At 41.8% G+C, this 26,773-nt stretch overlaps 1 protein-coding gene across 1 annotated transcript in view; it reads left to right on the forward strand.

The window, feature by feature from the left end:
* gpc3 (glypican 3) overlaps positions 1-26,773 on the forward strand; it is a 96,723-nt gene that overhangs the window by 57,831 nt on the left and 12,119 nt on the right. The window contains exon 2 of the mRNA XM_088009779.1: positions 14,721-15,406. Coding sequence (XP_087865905.1) covers positions 14,721-15,406 — 686 coding nt within the window. The remainder of the gene's footprint in view (positions 1-14,720; positions 15,407-26,773) is intronic.

The following is a 26,773-nucleotide window of genomic DNA, read 5'->3' on the forward strand; positions in this document are numbered from 1 at the left end:
TCTGTTCACTGCTAAATTATATCAATCAGTCCCTCCAGTTTCTTGAGAATTATCATGGAAATTTACACAAAATCAACAAATCTCGGCACACGAAATTTATGAATGATGAGAGAAGTCGCATTAATACTTGAAATTGCAACATCACAACTTCCTGGATTAGTGTCGACTCACAACAGCTGTTGTCTCAAGGATATCAAATAAGAATGTCAAACCTACATACAGAAACATAAATTCGTTCTTTTCACGTTGTGCTTTGATCAGATAAGTCTTATCAGAGATGTCATGTTTCCACGTTCAAGTCCAGTCTGTAAGAAAAGGTAGATTAGATGAGATAGTACTCTATCTGTTTGCACATCTAATTATCTCGCAACTCAATTATTGACATCAATAAGACAGAAATCAGGACGGCTTGTAAAAAACATAGAGAATTTCTTAAATATCTAAAATCATAACATAAAATATGATATAAAAACGATGGGTGTTCAGTCTCCATGGTCTGAGCCAAGTAGGGAGACGAAACAGAGGATCAATGAACACTTGTATTTGTTGTTCCTGAAGCGCCTCCAGTGAGATTAAACCTTCTACCATCAGATGCCCCGGAGTCCAATTTTTGAACGATTCTGAACTATAAAACATAAAAGAGAGGGAAAAAAATCCATCAACATCTACATTTACCAAGGAATAAAAGTTCCTTGATTGATGTAAGTTGTTCTAAACTGATATAAAAATTTGAAAGAAAATTAAACATCCCTGCTTATGCATCAAAACTTATGTTTCTAACCCCCTTATCTGATTTTTGTTAACCTCAAAAAAGTGGATCAAAGACGTATTATTGGTTGATGTATTTGTAGAGGGTAAATGTCGTTTTGGTTGCTTTTCATGAACAGGAAAAAAACAAAAACATGATCTGTTCGTATTTGAATATCCGATTACTGATTATAGCAATCAAAATCAGAAAAATGACCTTAATGTGATCGCTGGCTGATTGAGCTGATAGATTTCATTTTATAATGTCTTCATGCTTACTAGTTAAACATTGATCCAAGTTGTAAGTAGAGATGCACCAATCTGATATTAGCATCTGTATTGGCTCAGATATTGAAAAAAAAATCAATATTGGGGGAAAAAAAAATCAATATAGATCTGTGAAAATGTTCCCGGTCCTTGAAGGCAGATCTATTCAGTCTAATTCTATGATTTGTGCTCTGAGTGACGTCATGTTTTATTATTTATTTTAAATTATATGTAAAACCCCTAATTGCATTTTATGAACCGTTTGGAAGAAGCTTTAGTGCAGTTTATTTTTTACATGTTTGACCAAAACAGTCAACCATTAGTTTTTGTCCGTTTCTTTAAAACAAATTAAAGTTTTTTTTACATGATTGATTGATCTTGTTATCCTGTTGGTGTATTGAAGCTTCTGTGCTAGTGCAAATGTATCAAATAAATTTGTAATTCAATACATTTATCTCTGTGTCTAAAAAAAAAGAAACATTTTAAGTCAAATCATTGCTGTTTTCCTGTATCAGAGACCTCAGATATCGGTATCGGTATCGAAAGTGAAAAAAGTGGATCGGTGCGTCGCTAGTTATAATTACCTGTAACCTCATTGCAGCTGAAAGGCTGCAGCCAAAGTCAGCTCGATCGGCACAATATTAGTCTCATTAAAGAAAACACTCACATAGGCACACAAGCCTTTTGCAATGTCAGGCTCTAATGTTTTCCACCTTTATTATAAAAAGGTCAGAGTAACAACATGCAAGGAGATCGTGGTGTTCCCAAGGATTCTGCAGGCCAGTTTTCCTCTCATCAGCATTTTTTTATTTAGGTTTTTTTTTTTTTTTTTTGCTCCAGCAGCCAAACAGAGCCTGCGTAGTGCTGAGCCTCTCTGGGTCGTCTGTGTGGGATGTTTGAATCAGACTGAATGTTATTCAGGTAACCTGCTGGATTCGCCAGCTGTTAGGTCACCGTTACGTTTCCAGCAGACACAGCTGCACCGCGTAGCGCCTGTTGTAAATTACCTGCAGAGCTGCAGGCATTTAACACTAGTGTAATACTGCTTAATCACATTAATTACGCCTGTTCATTTTCTGCTTTGTGAGTCCTGGAAGCTGCTGTTTCGCTCAAACGCTCGGCTCTACGTCGCCCCCTTTATGCAGGGATGCTGCCGAACACTTTCACTGTGAAAAAGTATTTGTTTTTTTGGCCCCCCTTATTTGGGCCACACTAATAAAAAAAAAAAAAAAATTAAATTACAAGAATAAAGCCGTAGTATTATGACTTTATTATCATTGTTTTATTACTTTATTCTGTTACAACTCTTAATATTTTGACTTTATTCTTGTAATTTTACTTTATTTTTCACATTTTTCTTAGTATGACCTCAATACTTTGTCGTAGTTAAATATTTCATTTCACAGATTTTACAAATATTAAGGGAAAAAAGTTATCCAAAGCCAACCTGGCCCCAAATAAAAAAAATAATTGAGGCCTAAACCTAACAACCGGTTGTGACGCCCTTAGCTGCAGCAATTCCCTTCGAGCATTTTTGACATCTGCAGACGAATCTTCTTTTACAAGTTTGACCCACTCTTTGCAGATTTGTTTTAATGCAGCCATACTGTAAAATTTTTGTGCATGAACAATCTCCATAAAGTTGTGCAACAACTGAAGTTCACATATTTACTTCACTGTGCTATAAAATGGCGCTAAACACATAACGCTGCCCCTTTAAAACAGCTTTTCAACTCTGCACAGTTATATCTGTGAGTGACTGTGAATGTTCCTTAACCTGTTTAGGTCGGAGTGCAGTGTGCTGCTCTTCTGAGATCGTTTAGCCCACTTCGTGTCATCAGAACGGTTCTATTTAGCTCAGCTCAGGAAGCAGTCAGGCCAGATAAATTGAACTCAGCTGTGCAAAGATGTGGTTATCATGGAAAGTCATGATTTAACAAATATATTTCCAGACATGACGGAGGGGGAAGAGGGGTTGGATAACTGATTTCTTCTGGATAAATGCAATGACCACTTAAAACCAGCTTGTGTAACAATAAAAAAAGTAAGAGGGAAATTACTTTTCCACAGCGCTATCTTTTTTTTTTTTTTAAAGTTTGCTCCAACACAGTTTCCACAGTTAGATGCTTAAAGCGCTTTTTTCTTTTTTGTTGGAAAGTGTTTGAAGATGCGTGATTCCAGCAGTTAAAAAGAGCTGTAACGACTTCTGACTGGAGAAAACAGCGGTAAGGAGGCTGATGGGCTGTCAGCTACATGTGCTGCTGCGTTTCTCAGAAAACAAGCTGCAAACAGAAAACCTGTCACGAGCGTCGTCTAGACACGGCCGCCTGTGTTCTTAACTTGTTTGTGTGAAGAGGAACAAGCGAGAAAAATGATTTTTATGAATGCTAAATGCTCACCTTCTTTAGCTTTCATCTGCGTGTCAGAAAGCCGGTGTAAAGCGCCATCCTCTAACGTTCCGACTCGGAGAGATTTCCCACTTGTTGTTCAAGTTATTTTGATAACTTTCCAGGTTTTTTTTTATTTTTTATTTTATCCTCTCTTAGATTGATCTGCTTGGCTGTCACTGTCACCGTTTTTATTTCATGTCCTCTGGCGTTTTGCGGCTCAGCCAGCTGTTTCGTCCTCATCGCCTGACCTCGCCGCCCTCCTGACCACGCATTTCAGCCCTTATAATTCACTTCTGTGTGACAGCTACCGCTATGCTGCGAGCTGCAACATTTTATCCTGTTCAAGCATTCAAAAGCCTGCTAAGGCTATTTTTCAGCCTTGCAACAAAAGGCATAGCTTGCACCTTTCTCCTGCACTTTTCATTTTTTTTACTGCTGCGAGTAAGAAAGCATTGTATTACCATGTTCTACATCAAAGTCTGTTTGCTCTCTCAGTCCCAGAGGCCCCCTATCAGCTCAGCTACAGAAAAACGGTTTCCTGGAGTTTAATTCGTTTCTTTTCCTTGGTAAATCACACCGAGTCGTTGGTTTTGGGTCCCATTGAGAAGATCCAGCAAACGCTTCACTCTGTCGCCTCGTAATGAGACTGTCACTGACGTCCTTCGACCTTCAGATGCTCAGAGTCCATCTGAGGAACAGAATGAACAGAATAAGTTGTCCTGGAGCTTTTTGGATCCACTATGCAGCAGCTTGTCACGTCTCATATGCGCTGCAACTGTAAATGCCCCAAGAAACGTTTCACTTCTTTTCACATTACAGCCACAAACTTGAATGTATTTCACTGGTATAGACCAAGACAAAGTGGTATATTATTACAGATTTTCTTTGATATGTATAAATAACCATTTAAAAAGTGTGACTTGCATATGTATTTTCATCCTTTATCATTGTACCCTTAAATCTGGGCTCCCTAATTAGCTAACAGAATCCATCTTTGTGTGTGTGTGTGTCTGTGTGTGTGTGTGTGTGTGTGTGTGTGTGTGTGTGTGTGTGTGTGTGTGTGTGTGTGTGTGTACTGGGTTTTAATATATTTGTTGGGATGGGGACCTATTTCTTGGGATTTTATTTTAATCCCAAGAAAATAAAAATAAATATTATAGCAAAATCTAGACTTATTTCATGTGACTGAGGTCAAACTGTTATTGGGCGACAGAGCCACAGTCGCCCCAATAAACGTTGAATATTTTGAAAAGTTTCCACATTTCCATTTAGTTCACAAGTTCCAATCAGTCGTTGAGGCTGAGTGTCGCTGGCCTTCCTTCCACGTTCTTAAATTCATCCGGTCACAATTAAAAACTCCTCTTTGTTCCTTCGGTTTATTTCCCTCTCATCTCAAGTGAGAGCGACTGCATGAGCGTGTTGTGCCGATTTAATGCATCCACCGTCTGAAGGTGACATTTACTAAAAAATAGAAGCAGAGCAGAGGTCAGCCGAAGGGACGGAAAACTCTCCCGTGATTATGGCAACATCGCTTTCTAATCCACTCAAAGGGATTCTGCCTGCAGCATGTTCCAGTCGAGGCGGCGGCCTCGCTGCTTCCCTGCACCCGCTTGTCTCCATCTATCACACTTCTTGTTTTGTCTTCCGTCACACACTGCGCACCCATCTGCTTCCAGAACTTCAATAACACTCTGCCCGTCCTCCAGCAGCTACTCTCCAGCTCGCCTCACTTCGGTCTGCTGTCTCAAAGAGCCCAACTTTTCCCTTTTTTTTTTTTTTTTTTTTTTAAAAAAAGGGGAAAAATAATTCTCTTAAATTGTTAGCATTTTCTGCTCTTCACCGCATGCGTTAATTCCCCTGTAATGTTTGTTTCCTTGTGAAAGCGAGCCGCGCGGAGTTAAGCCGGTGCATGGGCGTGATGCGTCGCGAGCGTGAAAGCTGGATTGAGGCTGAACGAGTGGGTGTGTGTTCATTTGAAAGCGGAGCGTTCACACAAAGACGCATATTGGATTAATAGAGCGGGGAGGCTTAATTTGGGCTTCTCAAGCTGTGTTAGTCGTGACCTCACTCATCTTCTGGATGGGCTGCAGGCTGTTTTTATTTTTTCTTGTTTGTTTTTTTTTTTTTTCCTCTCCATCTTTTGCCAGATTCTCAAATCACAGTTAGCAGCGAGAGCTGTGGGTGTGTTTGTGTGTCCGCCTGCGTGCTGGAAATAAATCCATTATTGGAATAGCCTTTCACTCAAGTATCACTTTCCTCAGCTGCAGGATTCCTTGGAGTGCGAGGATGTGTATTATGTCTGCGAGGCGAGTGTTTGATTGGGGTGTCAGGTCTCTCTCAGCTGTGGCGGAGTTTTGGCGAGAGGTGTGTGTGATGTGTCTCGCAGCTCTGGCGCTGCTTGACTCCGTTTGCCTTTGAATGCAGCTTCAAAGCCTGCCTCGCTGAATGTTTCCCTCCACACGATCTGGCAGCGTTTCCTAACCCCACTCCACCTCCTCCTCCCCGTTCCTTCTAGCTCTCTGCTGAGTGTGTGTGTGTGTGTGTGCGTATGTATGCGTGTGTGTGTGTGTGTATTTTGAGTACACTTTTCCCTCCGTCCTTCGCATCTCGCTGTGTCCTCCAAAAACTGACCTGACTCAACTTTGACCTCTGCGGGGACGCCAGAAATCAATAGCATCAATGTCGGCTGGTGGAAACATGGCAGCATTTATTATTATTATTATTATTATTATTATTATTATTATGTATAATTTTTTCTGCATAAACGTGAATGGATTTTATTGGGATTTTGTGTAACAGACTTGCGGAAAATGTGCATATTGTTAAGGGAAAGGCTGCATAGTTTTGAACAAATAATGACCTGAATGTGGTGGTCATGCGTTTGTGTTCAGTCACCTGAGTTAATAGCTTGTCGGTAGAAATGCACCGATTGCAGTTTTCTGGCTGATTACCGATCTTTACAAAGACCGACCTGCCGATTTTGATTTTGGCCGATGCCAATATTGTTTTTGTCTGAAATGTCGCTAAATATAGCAAGAAAGTTGCTGAGTTGGTAACAATGGGGTGAATATTGTTAAATGCAAATGTGCAGACATGACCTGGTGGGCGGGGCTAACAGTCAAACTTCTCATGGCAGAGAAAAAGAGGAGAGCGGCTGATTTTTAGATCTTTGCCGAAGTAGATAAGACTGGTGGATAAGATGGCTTCACATCTAAATATTGGCCGATCACCGATCTCCCAAAACTAAGGAAACAGAGATCAATTTGTTTCCTGCAAATTGATCTCTTCCAGATCAACTTCCAGCACCAAGCTGGAAGTTGGTGCATCAACTGTAGAATATGTCGTTCTACACTTTTAGAAATAAAGATTTTTTTTCCCCCTTTTCTGCTCTGTGAAATATCCCATCTTGTATTGGTGGAGAGCACGTGTAAATGGTACATTTTTAAGTCTTGCCCCAGCCTCTGAATAATTCTTCGTCTTGACTTTGACTAGGACATTCTGACATATGAATATGCTTTGTGTTTACTGTTATTGTCCTTTTGAAAGGTGATCCTACAGGTCTTCCTCCAGGATGGTTCCTCCGTCCTTCGACTTTTATCAGCTTCCCCGTTTCTGCTGGTGAACAGCATGGATGCTGCCACCACCACTTTTCATGCTGAAACGGTTTTCGGTCATCAACCACACATAGCGTCCTCCAGAGTTAGCACTGGTCTCTTGGCTGCTTCTTTGACTCTTTCTGTCCGTGTCAGTTTCAGGTTTTCTTTAGACGTTTCTACCAGGTTTTCTTTAGACGTTTCTACCAGGTTTTCTCAAAGCTTCGCCTCGTGTTCTCCTCCGTCCCTCTTACCCCTAATCAGTCATTTTCCTTTCTTGATGCCGTGTGCAACCGTGGCAACGCTCGGGCTGACGTGTGCAGTTGTTACGTTTCTCCTGCAGGAAAATGAACTGAGCTGGGTTTATTTAGGGGTATCAGAGTGAAGACGGCTGAAAACTTTTTTTTTTTTTTTGCACTCTACAATTATGCTCAACTTTGTGTTGATTTATTGCAGAAAATCTTGGCAAAAACAAAACTGACATATTTTAAAGACGTTTCTTCTGCATTGAATTTGTGAAATAAATGTTTTATTAACAGATTACACTCTTATTCATGTACTCACATGTTGTTTGGTGAGGTTTGTGTTTTTACGATGTGAAGCACTTTGAACTGCACTTGTTGCTGAAATGAGCTATACAAAAAACTTGATTGATTGATTGATAGGTATTAAAACTACTTATTTTGAGTCTTTGTGTGTTTTTTAATGACAGCCTTTAGACTGATCTTGGTCTCTGCTGCCCGTCACCTGGAGCCGTGCGCTCCTCATCCTCATCCTCAGCCATGTTTTCCAAACGTCAGGAATTGCACCGTTTCTTTGTCTGATTTCAGCATTTGCCTCCCAGTGGCTCCATGTAACATTTTACAATACGCTCCTCATTACTGATTAATATTTAATATTTTCCTTTTGAAAGACAGTATGCCTAAATGACAAGCGAGTTTGAAACGTTTGGCATTTAACAACTCAAAGGAATTTCCTTGATTTGTTGTCTGTTTTATAAAGTCACCTAAAAGAAAATAAATTCATGTTGGGGGGGAAAAAAAACAAACCAAAAAAAACCAAGTGATGAGTTAGACACCGAATACAGAGAACAGCGGTGAAGAAAACCTTCCTCATTATTAATGAAGCTGCGTCTGAGTCGTTTAGGAGGCGGCAGGTCAGGATGTTTGTGCAGAATTTAAAACGGCCAAACGGAGACCCAAAGAAACGGTTTGAGATCCAACGCAAAGACGAGACCATGAACGCTCCTCAGGTCTGGAAACGGAGAGAAGAGTGTGGACCACTTAGACGCTGGATAATAAATACTCTGTTAGACTCTTTGCACCTATAGAGTTACATTTCATCGTCTGAAGCCTTTTTACTTCATTTTATTATGGGCATGTGGTGGTTTAATGTTTTAAGTGAGAATAAATGCCAGAAATGTCTTAATTTATTTCCTTCTAGAAATGTTTCTCAGTTGTTTATTTATATTTCATGAATGCCTCAGTGTTGTAGAAATGAATGTTGATGGCTACATGAATCATTCAACAGGGTGTCCAAACTTTGTTAATCATATCACTGAACTACAAAATGATAAAAACATTTTCAGATTCAGATCCCTGACCTGTACAGCACGCTGTGATGTCACACCCTTATGTTTCCTAAACAGACACATTGGATGAACTGGACTGATTAGACATGAGAATTTAGATTTCCCCCTCCCCCAGTGTTCATTTTTCAGTTTGTTGTTTAAAAAGAAAAGTCAATTTCTTCATGCTTAAATTGTCTGACAGCAGTGAGAGATCAGAAAATAAACTCAGGCAGAAGAAAATAGGTTTGCTCCCCTACTTTTAAAAGTGGCGGGCAGCCGACCGCCTGCTCTGTTGTCGAGGTTTGACTGTAGCGAAAACAAGAAACAAAACGAAAATAACCCTGAAAATGACACATCGTTTTGTAAGAAAAAAAGTCACATTCCTGAGTTTAATAGGAAAAAAAATCAGTTCAGTCTGTCTTGCTGTGATATTTTTTTTCCTTCAGAAACTCAAAGGGTCTCAGTTCAATGAATGAAAAGAAAAATCTGTGTGTGTGTGTGTGTGTGTGTCCTTCCACCTGACTCACACCTTTACCTCCAGCTACAGTTTGCCAAATGTTCGCCCACGCTGTCACCACCTGGCTGCTGCTGTGCGCTGTGATTGCAGTGTGTTGGTGTGTGTGTGTGTGTGTGTGTGTGTGTCAGCTGACATGCTCTCTAACAGATGGAGTAACCTAATCCGTGCTTCATTTCTACCCCGCTGTCCATTGGCCCTCACGGTCCGCTGGTGATGCTATCTGGGCCTTACGGGCATCCTGTCTGCTTTGTTCCTGGAAGGGGACGGCCTCGCCCCGCCCTCCGCCGCTCCGCCTATGGCCTCCAGCCTCCGGCTCTCGGACGCACAGCTGTCCCTCCACAGAGGGGACGTTGGGTCGAGCCAGTCTTGGGTTACTAGGTTGTCCTGGATAAATCCGCTTCTCCTACAGCAGCATATTGTTTACAGTCCTTTCTGATTTTGGGGGTTAGCCAGTCCGTTTATTCCTGACTGCATCCAGCGCCAGCTTGGAGGCGTCTGTCATTTTTCTGCTGACTGTGCGGATGCAGTGCCTTTCAAAAACTGGTCATCTTCCCTTTTTAACCTTTTCCACAATTTGTCATGTCACAGTGACATTGTGTGTAGGCCACAGAGTTTTGTTTTGGTGAAACGACACAATGAAATTCTTCTTGTCGTTTCTCCGTAAAATGCCAGGATTCTGGAGCTCGTTGAAATCACGTCAGTAGATTCCCAACCTGAGCGGGTGGTCTCCGCAGCTCCTCCAGAGTCATCGCTGCTTCTTTGTCAGACGCTCTCCTCAGCTGTGTGTTGGGAGGTTTTACTCTTCCTGTTTTCACATCAGGGGCTGAAAACGACACGCCGAGAGATTTGAAATGTTTGGGATATTGTTTTATAACTTCAAATTTCTCTGAGCACTTCTATTGTGAAGGTAAAGGAACATGGGAGATGAGACCATGCGTAATGAAGTTTCACACATTGCAGACGTAGGCACACTCAGTTAGTCCTAGTAAAAAAAAAACATGAATATAGATGGAAATTTCAGGTTTTATTTGTTAAAAACATTAAAATCATCTTCCCTTTTCCTTCTATTTCACTCACTTCGTGAGCTATTTTATTCAGTCACATAAAATGCAATAAAATACGGTATTTTTAGGGCAAGTGGTTGTAACATAGCAGAAACAAAAAAGTTTAAGTTTTCCAGCCGCAAGACACCATTCCTTAAAATGGACTATCTGTCTGTCCGTCCATCCATCCGTTCCAGTGTCACCTGGAGGTGAAGCTCCATCCACCAAATGAGTTGCTCTCATTGGCTTGGTAATTTATTGATGTTTTCCTCTCCTGTGGGATAATGGGAGTACGAACGGCTGATGGATGTGGCAACACGGAGCGTGTCTGTCTTCACAGCGCCGACCGCAGACGACGGTCAGTCAGGGGCCGTGAGAGTGACGCTACAACGAGACCGACAGACTCTTTAGTGTCATGTCTGATAATTAGACAGGCCTCGTATAAGACTGTGTCAGTGTCTAGTTAATGTGAAGGACAGAGTGATGGGGTTTTTGTCGACGCTCATTGACGGCGGAGTATTTCATCCAGTACAGCTTGACACATCGGTCGCCGAATCAGGATGAACTTGTTGGCGCCAAGTCATTTTGGTCCAGTTTCTAGTGCAAATATCTTATTACATTTGAAATAAGACTAAACTAACTTACAAGAAACTTTTCAGCAACACATAGGAGCTGATTTTAAGTGAATAATTCCTTAAAATTGATGAAAAAGTGCTAGCTTCATTGGTGGATGAATGAATTTGTACCATGGGAAAAATGTTTTGTTCTAAGTTAAATAATTTGCCAACGGAGCTAGTACTTTGTCAAAAATATTAAGCAATTATTTACCTAAAACAAGCCTCTATAGCTTGCTTAAAAAAAGTACTTGTAAGTAAAGTTTGCTAAGACATTTGCACCAGAAAGAACTCCAGAATTACTCATTGAGATTTTGCATTTTTGCAGTGGCTTAAGTCGAACGCTGGAGAAAATATATCTGCAGTTCTCGTACATCATGTAATTACCGTGAGTGAAAAACGACAAGATGTGCAGAAACGCATTAGGATAGCAGGCATTCACAAAGGCAACGTCGCATGCATAAATAATATATCAGCATGTGACGAAGTACCTGACAAAAACCGGATTATGTCTGAGGATCTGATAAGGGCGGTAAGCCGAGAGGCCTCGGATCCTCGAAGTAAACATTAGTCGATGGCTGCTGTATCCCAATGAAGGTAAAGTAGAACATTCTAGGAACGTTTCCCTCCGCCGGGTTCGGCTGATGCGACTTTGACAAGGAGCGTGGTTTATCGGCGGGCGTCGGTTCACCTCTAGCTGCTAATTTTAAGCCCGGCCCCAGTGTGTGTGCTCCGTCTCTAACGGCGTGGGGCTCTTGACCTCATGTGGCTGCATCCAGCATGTCACAGGTCCCTGACACGCGGCCCCTCTCCCCTCCATTAAACGACACCTGATGCCGTGGAGGCTTTCACCGATGACAGTGAATGAGCGCAGGAAATGGGCTCACAATGGCTCTCACCGTGAACCCAGTGAGTCAGAGCCGTTGAAAGGCATTTATGAAGAGCCCTCTAGTCTTTCTCTTTACCATTGCAAAGTGGATATAAGAGATGTTACCGATAGTGGCTTAATTACACGGCTTTGCTGGAATAGTTTTTTATATAAATGTGAAGGAGAAGAAGCAAACGGCTTTAATTTCAGCCTGCAGTTTTCAATCGATAACCTAATAGGGAAAAAGACGTCTCCTCATTTCCATGCAGGAAAATAAAACTTTGTGCTTCTAAGTAGGTCTTTTAGTTTTGTGTGTTTGAGCCTCTCGCTCTGCTTTCTCGTCTCGGTGGGAAATCTGCACATCTGTCTGCTCAGCGATCACAGAGGGAGCTGCTTCCAGACGCAGCGGGGCGGCCGCAGCCTGGGAAGCCAAACAGATGTGAGCTGCTGCCAAACATCCTCCCAGTCTCTCCTTTACCTTCTCGAGTCGAGACGAGGTTTCAGTCTTTCTTAGGAGCACGTACAAGCAAACCTGCAACTGGGGGAAATTAAACGCTGCACTTAAAATGGGGGATCTTTTGCTTATTGGTGTGTCAGTGAGAACCAAACGTGTATGATGTGGGTGTGATACGTCTGCGTCTGTTCTTAAAAGTTTGCGTGAACTGATACCAATGAGATGGACTTCACAGAGGCCTGATGCATCGTGTCTGGGAGCATTACTTTTCCATCACGGTCTCATTTTATGTTTCATTTTTATGTTTTTTTCATGGCAATGCCCCCCCAAAAAACCCAAATCCATTAAATGTCTGTTTTGTGACTGCCAAAACAGACTTTTTTTTTTTCTTTTGTGTTACCTCACAATAACATACTGATCAGTTCATTCACATCATTGAATACTGAAAGTCTTTCTTATGGTGGACATCGTACTTTCTGCTTTAATATAAGGTTTTTCATGTGCAGTTCCACCTCGACCTGACACAAAAGACATAAACATGCAGTCAATAAATTGATTTCCAATCAGTTTTTTGTACCAAAGAGTTAATAATATGTACGATTTTCACTGAGGCTCTTAAATATGTATATATTTTAAACTCGTGACTGTATAGAAAATAGACCAGGGTGTATTTACTTATTGTGAGGGAACGCAAAAGAAGAAAATTTCCCCATGTCCTCTAGGGGGCCCCGTACTCTAGAGGTTATATCTATGAGGCAGATTAATCCGAGTCATGAATGCCTTGAGTTTCACTTTCAGGTTCAACCAGCCTTGATGTTAAGAAATGTTATTATTTTTGTTGTTGTTGGGGTTATTGTTTAGGTTTCAGTTGTGTTTTTAGCAACAGAAATAGATTTTTAAAAACATCTGTTACAACCTGGTGATCAAAATGTGTATGACATAGTGCAAAATTATTCACTATTATTATTATGTCTCCCAATGCCTCTAAAACGTACAGCAGGTGTGCAGTAGCTCGACATGCGTGTAAGATTGAGCTTCTCTGCAACCAAATATCTCATGTGATGTGAAACAAACAAAAATGTGTAACTTCGCCCTCCTAGCGCTCTCTGGTAAATGTAGCGGAGGACCTGTGGTGCTGTGGGCCGATTTTTCTTTCAGACGTCCAACAAATCGATGACCCGATGACTAGTGGAGGGAGGCGCCAGCCCCCTCTGCGACCTCGCCAGCATTGGCGCGTTAGATAATGGATGGATGGACGAAGATCCGATAAGTCTCTTTGGACCTTGTGCCATTGCAGCTGATTAACCGATTTAAAACACATAACCTGATCAATACGAAGGTGGATCACCACCTCAGTCCAAATACAGAAAACCATTCCAAGAACTGAAAAGACCTTTAGAGGTAATGACTCTGAGCAGGCAGACAGAAGAGGAGTGGTGACCGATCTTCGTTTTTCTGTCGCTCTGCCTCTCCTGTCTCTGTTTTGAGTCCAAAACGTAGCAAAACCAAAAGCTAGAGACAACATTTCCCTTCTTCTTCCCAGAGTTTATTTGTGATATCAACCCTGTAACTTCGGAGTTAAATGAAATTTCCACTTCCATAATGAAAAACTGATATTAATTTCAGATGTCTTTGAACTTTCAAGCCAAAAAAAAACCAAAAAACACATTACAAGTTCAACATAACTCCACCAACAAAGAGAGCTGTCGGATTGTTTCTCGGGGTTTGTTTTTTTTTTTACCCCCAGAGACCTAAAACTCTGCCAACGAGCCTCGTTTGACCCCAGAGAAGCCTGACAAGAAAGAAATGAAACTGTCCAGGCAGGAAAACCAAATGAGAGAGATGAAACGGCAAGCACAAAACCCGAGTCCGTCTAAACGTCACTTCAACCAGTGTTTCCGTCCTCAAAGAGCAGTTTGGCAGCCGCCACTTTCGACAAAGTGATTAAGTGGCCTCGCTGTGGCGTAAATGGGATTTCAGGCGTCTGCAGCCATTCTCCGGTCCAAAGCTTCATTTCACCGACTCTCAGCTCCCCTGCTAGGTTCAGTAATGGAGCTTTAAATCCTCTCTGTTGTTGGGCCCTCGGTCGCCGCGCCACCAGGTCGATGGCGGCGCACCGCCGTCTCGTGCCACGTTGTTGATAAGGCTTCTCTTTGTTACTGGAAATGGTGCTGATTATTATTTTTTTTTTTTTCCTTTCTGCGCATCGACAATGCAACCCCTCAGTTGTTCTGTATGCCTCTCTCTCCTCAAAGAAACTCTTCACTGCTAAACAAATTTATCGACCTAAATGCTTTTTCTTTCGCACAGACTTTCTTTGAGGGTGCTGTTGCCTACTTGTTTCAAGTTGTCATGCATTAGTGCAGAGTTTTTTCCTTCTTTTTTTCTTTCTTTTTTTCATCTGGAGATGTAGAAGTAATCCCTTAAGAGAAAACAGTGGATGAAGAAAAACCGGGTAAATCGAATAAGAGTTGGGAGAGTGTGTGGTTGTTGAGGAGAGAGAAGCATCTATCTGTGTTTTATATTTTATAACCTGTATTTCTGACAGTTCGGCACAGCGTCTGTAAACACTTGGGGTGCGTTAATTTACCACGTGGATGATAATTGGCTTCGCCTCATTTGACTGGTTCTTGTTGTGCTCTGTCATTTCCTTGCAGAGGCCTTCGACCTGGTGCTGCGTCACGGCCGTAACTCCACCCTGACCGTGCTGAAGTCGGAGTTCCCGGCTCTTGTCCCTGGAGCCCAGAGCTCCGTGGGGCAGCTCTTCCTGGACATGTCGCTCTACATCCTCGGCTCCGACTCCACGGTGGACCACATGGTGGCGGCGTTCTTCGGCAAACTCTTTCCCCTCATGTACCGCCGGCTGCTGGGTAGCGGTGCGTCCGCTGCGTCCGAGGAGTGCGTGCGGGGAGCCTGGAAGGACTCCGGAGCGTTCGGGCCTTACCCCAAGCTGATCATGACCCGGCTGTCTCGCTCCCTCCTGGCCACAAGGGTCTTCCTGCAGGCGCTCAACCTGGGCATAGAGGTGGTCAACACCACGGACCATCTGCGGCCCAGCAGGGACTGCGGCCGGGCCCTGCTGAGGCTGTGGTACTGCCCGCACTGCCAGGGCATGCTCAGCCCGCCAGCCTGCAGAGGCTTCTGCCAGACGGCGATGCAGGGCTGCCTGGGGGGCGCCGCCGAGGTTCAGCCCCACTGGAGGAGCTACATTGACGGACTGGGGAAGCTGGCAGGGGGCATGAGAGGGGAGCAGGATATGGAGGCCGTCGTTCTCAGGCTGCCGTCGCTGATTAAGCTGGCTCTGAAGCAGGCTGTGAACGCCCGCAGCCGGCTCAGCGCCCTGGTGAGCATCATTCACCAACACACACTAGTGAGCTGTCACACTGACAGCAGCTCTGACTAGGAGGGACATTCCCACAGGTTCTCATTTACATCAACATTATCCTCAAAACTTAACTGTTCTTCTGGCTTTTGTTATAACGTCAACCGCTGAAAATACTTGGGCTCATTATAAACCGGGGTTTGAAAACCAAATGTGTGTCACAGTGATGGATTCAGCCTCGGTTAGTGGGGGTGCACCAGAATTTCCTCAATTTTGGGAAATCTGTGATCGGCCCGATACTCTGAAGCCGATCTTATCTACAACTCAACCACTGTCCTCTTCTGCTCTGCCAGGAGAGATGGTCGACTGACAGACCGGTGCATCAGCTAATATCTGCACATTTGTAGTTAACAACAGTCACCTCACTGTGGACAACTCAGTAACTTTGTATATTTAACAACATTTCAGACAAAAAATTCAGAATCGACCAACGTTGGTATCGGCAGATCAGGCTTCTTACAGATCAGTAATCTGTGCACCAATAGGTTTGTTCTGTTTGCTGAAACCCCAGAATGTTATTCTATACATTCAATTTCTATTCCTATCTAACCCTTGCTGGGTGGCAGTGGTGACCTTGACAGTCCAGTATCCCTCTGAAGACAGACACCAGCAGTCAGGGACACCAGACAGCACAGATACAAACAGTACTAACAACGATGAACACACACATACACACACACACACACACCTGAAGGCAATCAAGACTTGAACAAAGGACCTGCTACAAGGTAAAAGCGCTAGCTACTTCAAAGCGACTCTAGAAATATAATTCAATAATAATAACAATGCTACACAGGTTTTCTAAAGCCCTTCCAATCAAAACAGACAGAAATACTTTTCTTTACTCAATCAAGGGCTTTGACAACAACATAACTAAATACGTGCTGCTTTTATGTGATAGATGGCATTGTTGAAGCCACAGATTGAAAGAAATGTTGCCGTGTTCCTCATTTGGTTTTTTATGAAAGCGTTTGACACGGTTGACCACACCACTCTGGATAACACACTGCATCCCACTGGCTGGCCAGCAAGTTAGTTTCCACTTTATCAGGTCAAATACGGTGAGTCACTCCCATCATGCACTGGAGTTGCTCAGAGCTTGACATTAGGTCCATATAAATTGTCCTTTTTTAAGTTGACATGTTTTTATCGTTTGTCTCTTTTGGCCCCCACCAGGCTTGGCATTGTTAATGTATCTTAGTTTTTTGTAATTGCTGCAGTTTTTATAGATTTTTATCGTTTGTGTTTAGGCATTAATCTTGCAATCTTCCAATAATGCATAGCTATCAGGTGAAATTTTCCTGTCAACTTAAAAAAAAATTAAAGACAAAAACACGACTGGCAGCTGGATAAATGACTGCCCTAACACCCTGAGCACCACGCTCAGCAGGATTTCTGGGGGAAACACAGCTGAAGTACCTTTTTTTTCTCTCCAGATTAGCATTTTGCATTTTTGTTTGTTTATAGTGAACTGCTGTTTGAACCAGATGGGCACTTAACCATCACTGTGCTATTGCTAGCTGGCATTGCTAGCTGTGGAAATGACGCACTTTACAAATCTCTGTATGCCGCAGCTAAATATCCATCTTTGTGTGTCTGTAGACTTTTTTCATGTGTGTTTATACGAACCAGAGTTCAGTCTGAACCAAACTAGAAAGAGGTGCTTTCAAATATGCAGCTGCTCTTTTACTGAAATAATTTACAAAAGGACCTGAAGCTGTCAGAACTGGTTTCCATGGGGAAGGCTTTTTAAGCCTTTTTAATGAAGCAACAGAATATTTTTACTTGGTCAGTGTAATGTTGCTAATTTTATTCATTCAGCTTTGTTTTTACACTTGCCTTAGCCATTCAATTATTTATGCAGAAAATCAGATCTACTGCTTCTCCAGTAGATAGATACGCTTTATTGTCTGTACCAGATGAGAAAAAAATTCTCCTTTGACACGGTTTCATTACAACATAAACATCAATAGGAATATGACTAGAAAATTAACCCACATTCCCACATTCACATTGAAGAACCAGATAAGGCACAGTAATCATCATAGTCATATTCGAGAACTATAATTAGCCGTTTTGAACATCTTTTTCTCCAGTCTTCCTGATGTGCTTGATCATTATTCATTACTTGTGTTGTAGTTTTAGAATGTGTAAGAGTTAAAACAAACATGAAGAACAGAGTCATAGAAGTTAGCATAGTTAGCCCAGCTAGCACCTAAATGAAGCACTGACAAATCTGTACATATAGAGCAAAGTTCAGTTTAAAAACGCAGATGGATGGAAAAATCGGTTGTTTCAAATCAAAACTCTGTTTCTTGACACTCATAATCAAAGATAAACAAATAAAAAAAAGAGTGACAAAAAGAAAAAAGAACTACTTATGCATGATTAGGATCCAAGTCATTTAAAGTTATGTGGTAGTAAAATACGTGGAGGAATAGAGAGAGAGTTTCGGGAATCATAATTCAGGATGGGTTGTGATCCAGGAGCATTTTGAAGAGAAGATAGTAAACATGCAACGTGCTCATTAGTTGGTGTTCTGGTGAACTTGCGAGCAGTGGTAGCCTGAGCTAATAGAAGCTTATTAATAGCTTTTGTGTGGCAAACCACAGAGAAGAGAATTACAATAATCGGAGCAGCAGTGCTGCCGGGTGTGAGCATTTCCCCAAGACAATCGATGAAAGTGGAAAGAACAGGGGGCAAATATCGGCGTCTTTTCAAAACAAGGAAATGCCGTCAGGTTTAAGGAGATATTTGGCAAACTGACTCTAAGGGTGGATTCGCACCAGCCCTGTTTGGTCTGTTTTAATCAAACTCTAGTTCACTTGCCTAGAAATAGAAAGTCTGGTTTGTTTGGGATGGTGTGAATGTGCAATCAAACTCTGATGTGAACAAAAAAGTGAACTCTGGTCCGCCTACAAAGCTTGGTCTCGGTTAAATTAAAGGGAACTCTGGTCCTAAAGCGGAAACCGCTATAACAGCTTTGTTTCAGTTGGGTTGATACAGCTAAAACAAACATTAGCTCTTTGTATCGCTAACAGGAGAAATGACTCTTGGTCTTTCACCAAAGACATTAGAGAAATCCTACAACCACTAAAATCTGACAATACTCCACTTCTGTTTTACGTTCTGTGAAGAAGGAAGTTGCACTTCTTCTGAGGTTTTCTTGTCATTTCCTTCAGTGGTTCTTGATGCAGCGCAGGCGAGGAGGGGAACAGGTTTTTAAATTAGTTTGGATTGTCTGACACAGTGCATTGTGAAAGCAAATCACACCAACTAAAAATGTAACAAACGTTGCAATTTTGGTCCAGAATTAAACCGAGCCTACTGGACCGTAAGGAGTGAAAACACCATAAATCTCTGCAGAAGAGAACCAGACGAATAAATCACTTAAAACATGTTCATAACCCGACGGCTGCTCGTCCCCGCAGCATTGATCAGACGCATCTTTAGTTTATCCAACATATATAAAGTATTTGCAACGCGTTACATTACCACATCTAAGCCTTTGAGATGTAAAAACACATGAAAGAACCATAAAAAAACAGGTAAAAGATAAAAAAAATCCCTCTAGTTGTTTCTACAGACAAGTTCTCCCAGCATGTCTTGTTCAAATCTGTCTGTTACTCATAAGCGGCAGTGACCCGTAATGTGCAGTGTGATAAAACTCTCAGCGTAGTTCGCAGCCCTCATGCGAAGGCGGAGAGGCGAGCTCATAAAATATGAAGGGCCTTGTTTCCTTCTGGAGCCGCAGAGCTTGGATGTGCTCCTCGCTCCTGTATATTTGCTGAACTTTTCACTCTCGCGCCCCGAATCCCTGCGGTGGCCAGGTTTCCACTCAGAAGCCATCATTTATTAACACACAGGTTGACCTCACTTACTCTGCAGCAGGAGGGAGCGCTTGTATCTGTGAGTAGCAGACCATGGCGGGGCTGTTTAGCCTGCTGTTTGGGACTCTCATTTAAATTTAAACCAGTTTGACGTGCGCGTCTGTTCGACTGCGCTGCGGACTTCACGTTTCGTTTGTGGAGTCTGTCTGCTTCCTGTGTGAGGTTTGAATGTAACCACTTGGTGTCATTCGAGGGGACAGAGGCTTTGTTTTCCTGCCGGCTAATTTTGCCTCACCGAGCCGCAGGAGATGAGCCAAAATTCGACCACACCTGGATGTTTCACCGCAGTCGACCTGTTCATCGAGACGATCTGAGCAAACCTGAAGCTGACGAGGACCTGCGGATATGTAAACAAGCTCTTACAAAAACGTCACTCTTTGTTTTTATGTTTTATTAGCGGTTTGTAGCAGTGGAGGAATGTAGTTTTGTTAAAAAGAAAGAAAAGGTAGAGGAACTACAGCTCACCCTCTTGTGGTGGCTGAGGGAAATCACAACTTTACATTAGCAGCAGCTTTATTTTAAAAATGAGATTTTCATTAAGCAAAGGTGCTAGCAAAACATGCTATCAGCAGCTCTGTTCAGTTCAAGGACAGAAATGACAACAAAACAGATGAAAATGAATCTCCACTTTTTTATTTTGCTTGTTATGTAGAAGCTAATGTTGGTACTGCAGCCAGAGCTGGCTTGAGGTTTACCGAAGCTACTTAACAAACCAGCAGGGGGCGCCACTCCCCCGAATGAACAATTTTAAATTTTCCGAGTTTCCGGTGAGAAAAACTCAAACCCTGAAGTCAGAATTCAGTTGGAGAGAAACCCCTGTTTGATTATCCAATATGGCTGCCACACATATTAAACATGTCAAAAGCTACATTTATGAACTATTTATTTGCACCTTTGCATGTAGTTTTGTATTTTATTTAACGAAAGATAAACTTAGAGCTAGTATTATATTAATATAACATAATAATATTGCTAAAGTGCCGTGGGTTGGATGAGGCCAGGCCTAATTGGAAAGAAAATGAGCCAACATAATGAAAACTATTAAAAATATTAAAACATTGATCATGTGACCCAATAGTTAAGAGGAAGGCATTTAATAAAGTTTTGTGAATGTAAGAACCTCAGAGGTAAAGTGTTTTAGATGTTTATTTAAAAAAATAATAAATGTTTCACTCTTGAAAATGAACCATAACTTTTATAAGAATCGTGTTTAGACCAGATATTTTTAATTTGTTTAATATATCAGTTGTGCTCGGAAAGATTTTATGATTCTGGAGGAAGGTTTCAGGTTTTTCTTCCAGGTTCTTTCCAGGTCCACTAAAAACATGCTAGTGGTGTCGTCATTTACTAAAAGGTACAGTTTAGCAGTAATTTCTAACAATTTTTTAAAAAGTAATTGTACTAATAAACTGTGTTACAACAAATAAAATACATTTACCCCGCAACTTACCCCACACACGGGTTACTTTGAGCCACGTGACAAACTTTATTATATTACATGTTTACACTTGTTGTCATTGTATGAAGGAATGCACAATATCTTGAGATACAGGCAGAGACATAAATTAGCGACCAAACTCAGGTTTCCATGATGTAGGGATCCTGTGAAATGGCTCATCTTTCCCCAGGATCCTCTCTTGTTTTACAGCCATAAGCTTCCCTACATGTTTCTCTATGTTTTTAAGGAAACTTTTTGTTTTGTATCTTTATTTTTTCCTGTTGGTTTTCATGTCCACGTTAACGCCAAGAGGCTTAAAGTGACACTTTGAACTGGGTTCATGTGGATATGATTAAGAACCGGGTTTGTTCTCTTTATTCTTTGTCATTTCTGTACAAAGCAACTATTTATCCCCAGATCAATAGACAGATCTATATAAATATGTCATTCATGTTTCTGTCCCATGTTTGCTTGACGCTAAGTACCGGCACTTATTTATTCTTTTTATTCCTTTTAAATCACTGCTAGCACGTGCAACAGCCTTCCTTCTTAAAGAAGTACGACTTTATTGAATGACAGATTTGTCAGCGTGTTGTCATGGCTGTTGTGTTTGTTGCTTTTCTATTTCAGTGCTACATCTACAAGTATATTGCTTCGTAGGTGAAAAACCCCCAACTTGCCTGAAAAACCGTGGACAAACTCCGGTGTGCTTCAATAAAAAATAATAAAACCTTACGAAAAATGAGAGAAATGAGGAGATGAGGAATGCAGGTAGCGAATGGAGAACGGAAGAATCCAGCCATGAACGATAAAAAAAAAAACAAACAAAAAAAACGGGGGGTTTATGTGCTGAGGCATGGGTGGAAATGACAAAGGAACCAGAGGAACTAATCAGATGGAAAGTGGTACAACTGTGGCTGGGGGAACCTGAGGGAGGGCGGCTGATTAAAACGGAGCGAGCTGAACTGAAACTACGAACCGAGGGGAAAACGCCTGACCGTAATCTAAGAGAAATAAACACGGACGTCCAAGGAACAAAACACAATAATTAATTAAGAGGCTAAGTGTGGAGCAGTGAGCTTATTCGGCAACAGATTTGAGCAATACTGAACACAGAGAATGGAGTACGGCAATACAGTATGAACGTAAATAAGCCAGAAGGAAATGATCGACACGCACCCAAACGTCGTGGCACTTCTTCTACCTACAAATATGATTGATCCAATTATATGTTTCATATTATTTTGAAGAGGTGGTGTTATGTTATAATGTTATTCCCTCATCAAAAACAAACCTGGAGTGTTGACTTGATTCTTTAATGCATGCTTGAGAGATTCTTTAATCGCCATGGCAACCAGTCGGGTTTGAAAGAGGTGCCGCTTTCCACAAAGCTCCTCCTCGGAGCTGCAGACCTCCAGTGAGGCGGGAGGTCTACAAACTGCTTTTCAGTGAAACGCTGGTAAAAAAAAAAAAAATTAAACGCTTGATGGAGGAATGTTGTGATGACTTCCAGAAGGCGGGGTTTCAGAATGAGGAGGAGCTTCTTAAAGAGACAGGGACTCAATTTCAAAGCGTCAAACTGCAAAGTCAAAGTTCTTTTAAGTCATATTTGATATATAGAATATTTTATAACAACCGAAGGTAACTTGGTTACAAAATGGCACTATGTGTCTTAGTAACACATTATATGGCCCTTTAATCAAATCTGCTTTTGGTTGTTTATCTTATTTTTCTACTGTTTAAGACAAATCCTATAGCATCAGTGATTCCGTATTTTGGACTGACGTGACATGGGAACCTTGTATGTTACAGCACACAACCGCAGTGTGAATAACAGCAATTTAAGCAGCATGTAATCCATTTTCCACACTCTTCTAAAATGCTTGTGGGAGGGGATGAAATGAATCAGCGGAGCGTCTGAAGAGACCAGGAGAGACCCGCAGCGTTTTCAGAGCGACTCGGTCGCACGCCGCCAACATCTTGAACGCATCGCGGCCTCGTTTTGCGGTGCTCTGCGATTCCAAGTGTCATGTGGTTGTCGTTTCCGTCTCCCACTTAACACACCCTCCAGTGGGACCGAGGCCCCCGCCGCTTCAGGAGGCGGACAGGTTGAGGTTCTGAATAAGAGAGTCCTTGAGATGCAGAGGAAGACATCTCTGCAGGTTTGGAACAAGCAGCTCCGCAGGCGAGACGACCACTCACGGTTGGTCCTGCCCTGCTCTCTGGCGTGTTAACATTGAGTCCCTCCATCCAGTGCAACTCCCGGGTAAATCAGCCGACATTAAGAGGCTCGGCGAGGGCAGCCGAGAGGCCGACCGCTCCAATCTATTCCCCTGTCAGCTTCCCTCCTCTCCCCTGGAGTTTTTCTTATTCCGTTCACTGCCCGTCTCTCTCTCTCCCCTCCTCAACATCTTTTTCTCCCACTCCTTCATCCCCTCATTTATTTCTTTTCCTTCCCATTTTTTTGTCCCTCTCTCTCTCACTGCTGTGAGAAAAAAATGCATGATTTATGAAGCTCTATTTTTACCAGTTACTGAGGAAAAGGACAGGAGAAAAAGAGTGACAAAGAACCGGGGAGGAAAAAGATTGGTGTGGGAGTGGAGGAGGCGATGGGGATGGTAGTGGGGTGTCAAAGTGAGCCCAAGGGGGGGAGGAGGACAGGAGATTGTGGAAGAGCCATCCATCACCTGGTGACCCGCTCAGCTGAAAGCGAAGAAGGGGAAGTAGGTTGAGGCCGGAAATGTGACAGATCTGAACAGGATCAGAGATTTTCTGCATGTCGAAGCGTTGCTATAAAATCATTCATGTCTGTGTAAGTCTCACTGTTTTTTTTGTTGTTGTTTTTTTAAGGGTAACATCACCATTTTTTAAGTGGTAGACCAACACAAGGTAGTGCATGATTGTATCTGGGAAGGGAAAGGGAAAGGACTCGTGGTGGTTAAAGTATTTTCCATGTAGTACAATCAACATTCACTTGTTGAAATGTCTGCATGTCAAACTAAATTCAAAATAAATTTTGACATTACGATTTGATGCCTTGAAATTGGGCCTCTGTCTCTTTAAGAAGCCCCAGCTCTCACCGATGCTCCACCTTCAGGTAGCCACCATTACACCGTTTGGTATGGAAATCCTCCCGGATAGAAGTATATCCTATAATGAGTGTTTGCTAGTTGCTGCTGCCGCTAGTCTGTAGAAACTGAGCTGGAGACGTCGGCTCCCAAAAGCAGTTTTATGGAAATAGGAGGCACTTTATGAAAATGAGCATTTAGGATCCTCTGAATGTGGTTGTCATGGATATTAAGGGATTTCTCAAACATGCATGTAAGAATCAAAGCGACACTCCATGTATGTTTATATATATATATATATATATATATATATATATATATATATATATTAGGGCTGTTGTAAACGAATATTTTAGTAATCGAGTAATCTATCGATTATTCTTACGATTAATCGAGTAATCGGATAAAAAAAAATTATAAAATGAAATATTGGTAAATCTGGCATAATACCGGTGTTACTATCAGATATCAATATCAGTCCAATTTTTCATATTTGAGCATCCCTAACAGTTGCTTTATTGTAGTTTAGAAAACTAACCTGTAACAATAATAGCTCACTTTCTAAGTTAACCAGAAGAAAAGTTATAGAAAAATCTGAAATTATATTGAATTGAATAACAAAGAGGCAGGCTCACAAATATGCTTATAAAAATGTCTACAATCCAGCTTTTAGTTTATGTATTCATCTTCAGTGAGTTTAATAGATTAATTAAACTCACCTTGCCACCTAACCTGTCACGCTTTGGGTTTGAAAATACGGGAAATGCCGCCTGGAGTGGGAGGAGAGGGCGAATGAACGAACGTAAGATGGGGTGGAGGGGAGGAAATAGACCAGCGGACTGACGAACCGTTAGACCGGGGGACGAACACGGGGGGAAGCAATACGGGATATTTACGACACCTTCACTGGTCACACTCAGAAACTCATCTACCAGCCATGTACGATGCGCTCCGCCACCCGTTTCTTCAGACCGGGATATGAAATTTATTGTGCGGTTCGTCGGTAAAGCTACATTTACACGGTAAGCATCAGCTACTCAGCCGCCCGCCCTGTTCAGTCTACCCGCTCACCTCAGCGCTCTTCCCGCCGTTCGCTTTCAACCAGCAGCCCCGGAGGAGAAATGCTGCCGTACTCCAGGCATTCCCCAGTCATTTTAAGGATGCTTATTGGTTCCCCAAAAACAATAAAAAGTCGGGCATTATCATCAATCAATAAAATCCCCACGGGCCAATCTTGAAGATTGGACTTTATGCCGCTGAGACTTAGCTTTTGTCAACAACTCAGAGGCGGAAGTGAGAGCTCCGCGCAACGCAAATGAAGTCCCGGCCGGAACACGGTGCGCTAACTAATAAAACATAAATTAACGAAGCTTCGAGGCAGGTAAATTTTCCTCGAGGAATTTTAGTAATCGAGGTACTCGAATCATTCGAGGAATCGTTTCAGCCCTAATATATATATATATATATATATATATATATATATATATATATATATATATATATATATATATATGTGTGTGTGTGTGTGTGTGTGTGTGTGTGTGTTTTTTCCTTTTACCTCTGATCTCAGGGGGCTAAAATTACATCCAACTTGTTGCTTCAAAGACGGAGCAAGAGCACCAATTAATCATGTGTTGTGTTTTTATTACCTGATTTCTCAGCTTTAACGTGGCAGGAGCCACACTCAGCCCTGAAATGTAAACACCGCTGGAGCTGCACAATATCATCAAAGTTAGTATTCGTCAAGTCAAGTGTGTTTTCATTGTTCAGACACAATGAAGTCATGTTTAACCCAGTTCTTTAGAAGGCGGGCCGTGCTGTTCGAAAGTCCCTCGAGGAACTGTTTGCTGCTTTGTTGACAATAATTGAAAACTAAGTGGTTTGCTTGATGTTGACAAACAAGCAGTCTGATAATAGATGAATAATCGGCCTTCCAGCTGCTAAAGCACAAACAGGAAGAAAAAAAAAGGACTCGTCAAAAACCAATTAGTTTTATAGATGTTGCTTTAGAAAACGATGGCAAAATGCTTAAAAGTTAATGAACATCAATTCAGCCATTAAGCTTATTAAGCTTCTGTTCGCCGGTTTGAATGCTGGAAACATGATTAAGCTCGAAACTTTGAGAGATTTGAAGCCATTTTTAACAGATTTTTACAGAGTCTGAGCTCAGAATTTCACTCACTATTCACTGTGATATTGTTCAAAACCAGATATTTACATACAAGGTGTAAAAAGACACAGGCATTTTTCCTCACTTTCTGACGTGAAATCCGACCAACAAAAAACAATTTTTATTTGCCCAATTTCCAGAATAACAAGACTTTATTACTTTATCCAAATGATACATTTGAGTTTTATTAGTATTTAGTTGGATTTCCTTTGAAGGTGTGTGTTTTGGGTCAGGTTTGTGGGCCATCTTGCTACATATTTTCAATAGGACTAAGACCAGAACACACAGATGTTACCTTCCTGGTAACGTGCTCTGACCTGAATTGTAGTTGCTTAAATACCTCCATAGCGCAACGCAACACTCTTTGCACGTCCAGCCAGCATTTTCACATTGTTTCTACAACACAGAGCCCATCTCTTATTGTAACTTCTCAGCTCTCAACAGCGTTCAGCTGCTCATTGTTCTAAATTTGCTTGAAAATATTGATGCTTGTGTAAATCAATGCTGTGCTCCACGTACCTTCGATGGGTCGTTTCATGGAGTTTGTGTGCAGTATGCACAACACAAGCGCTTACATCCCTGCACTGTTTAATTCTCCTTCAGAAAGACTTTAGCTTGAGGGACTTTGTACCCGGGGGGTTCCTCCAGAGTTACCACGGGCTTCCTGTGTGTAGCTCAGCTATTTTCAAAAAGAATATCTTAAAATAGAGTATTGTGTGTGTGTTCACCTTTTGCTAATCATGGGGTGGAAATCTCTTAAAT

This window comes from Poecilia mexicana, unplaced genomic scaffold (genome assembly GCF_051168715.1).
Source record: "Poecilia mexicana isolate PSO_F unplaced genomic scaffold, ASM5116871v1 scaffold_10, whole genome shotgun sequence".
Lineage (NCBI taxonomy): Eukaryota > Metazoa > Chordata > Actinopteri > Cyprinodontiformes > Poeciliidae > Poecilia > Poecilia mexicana.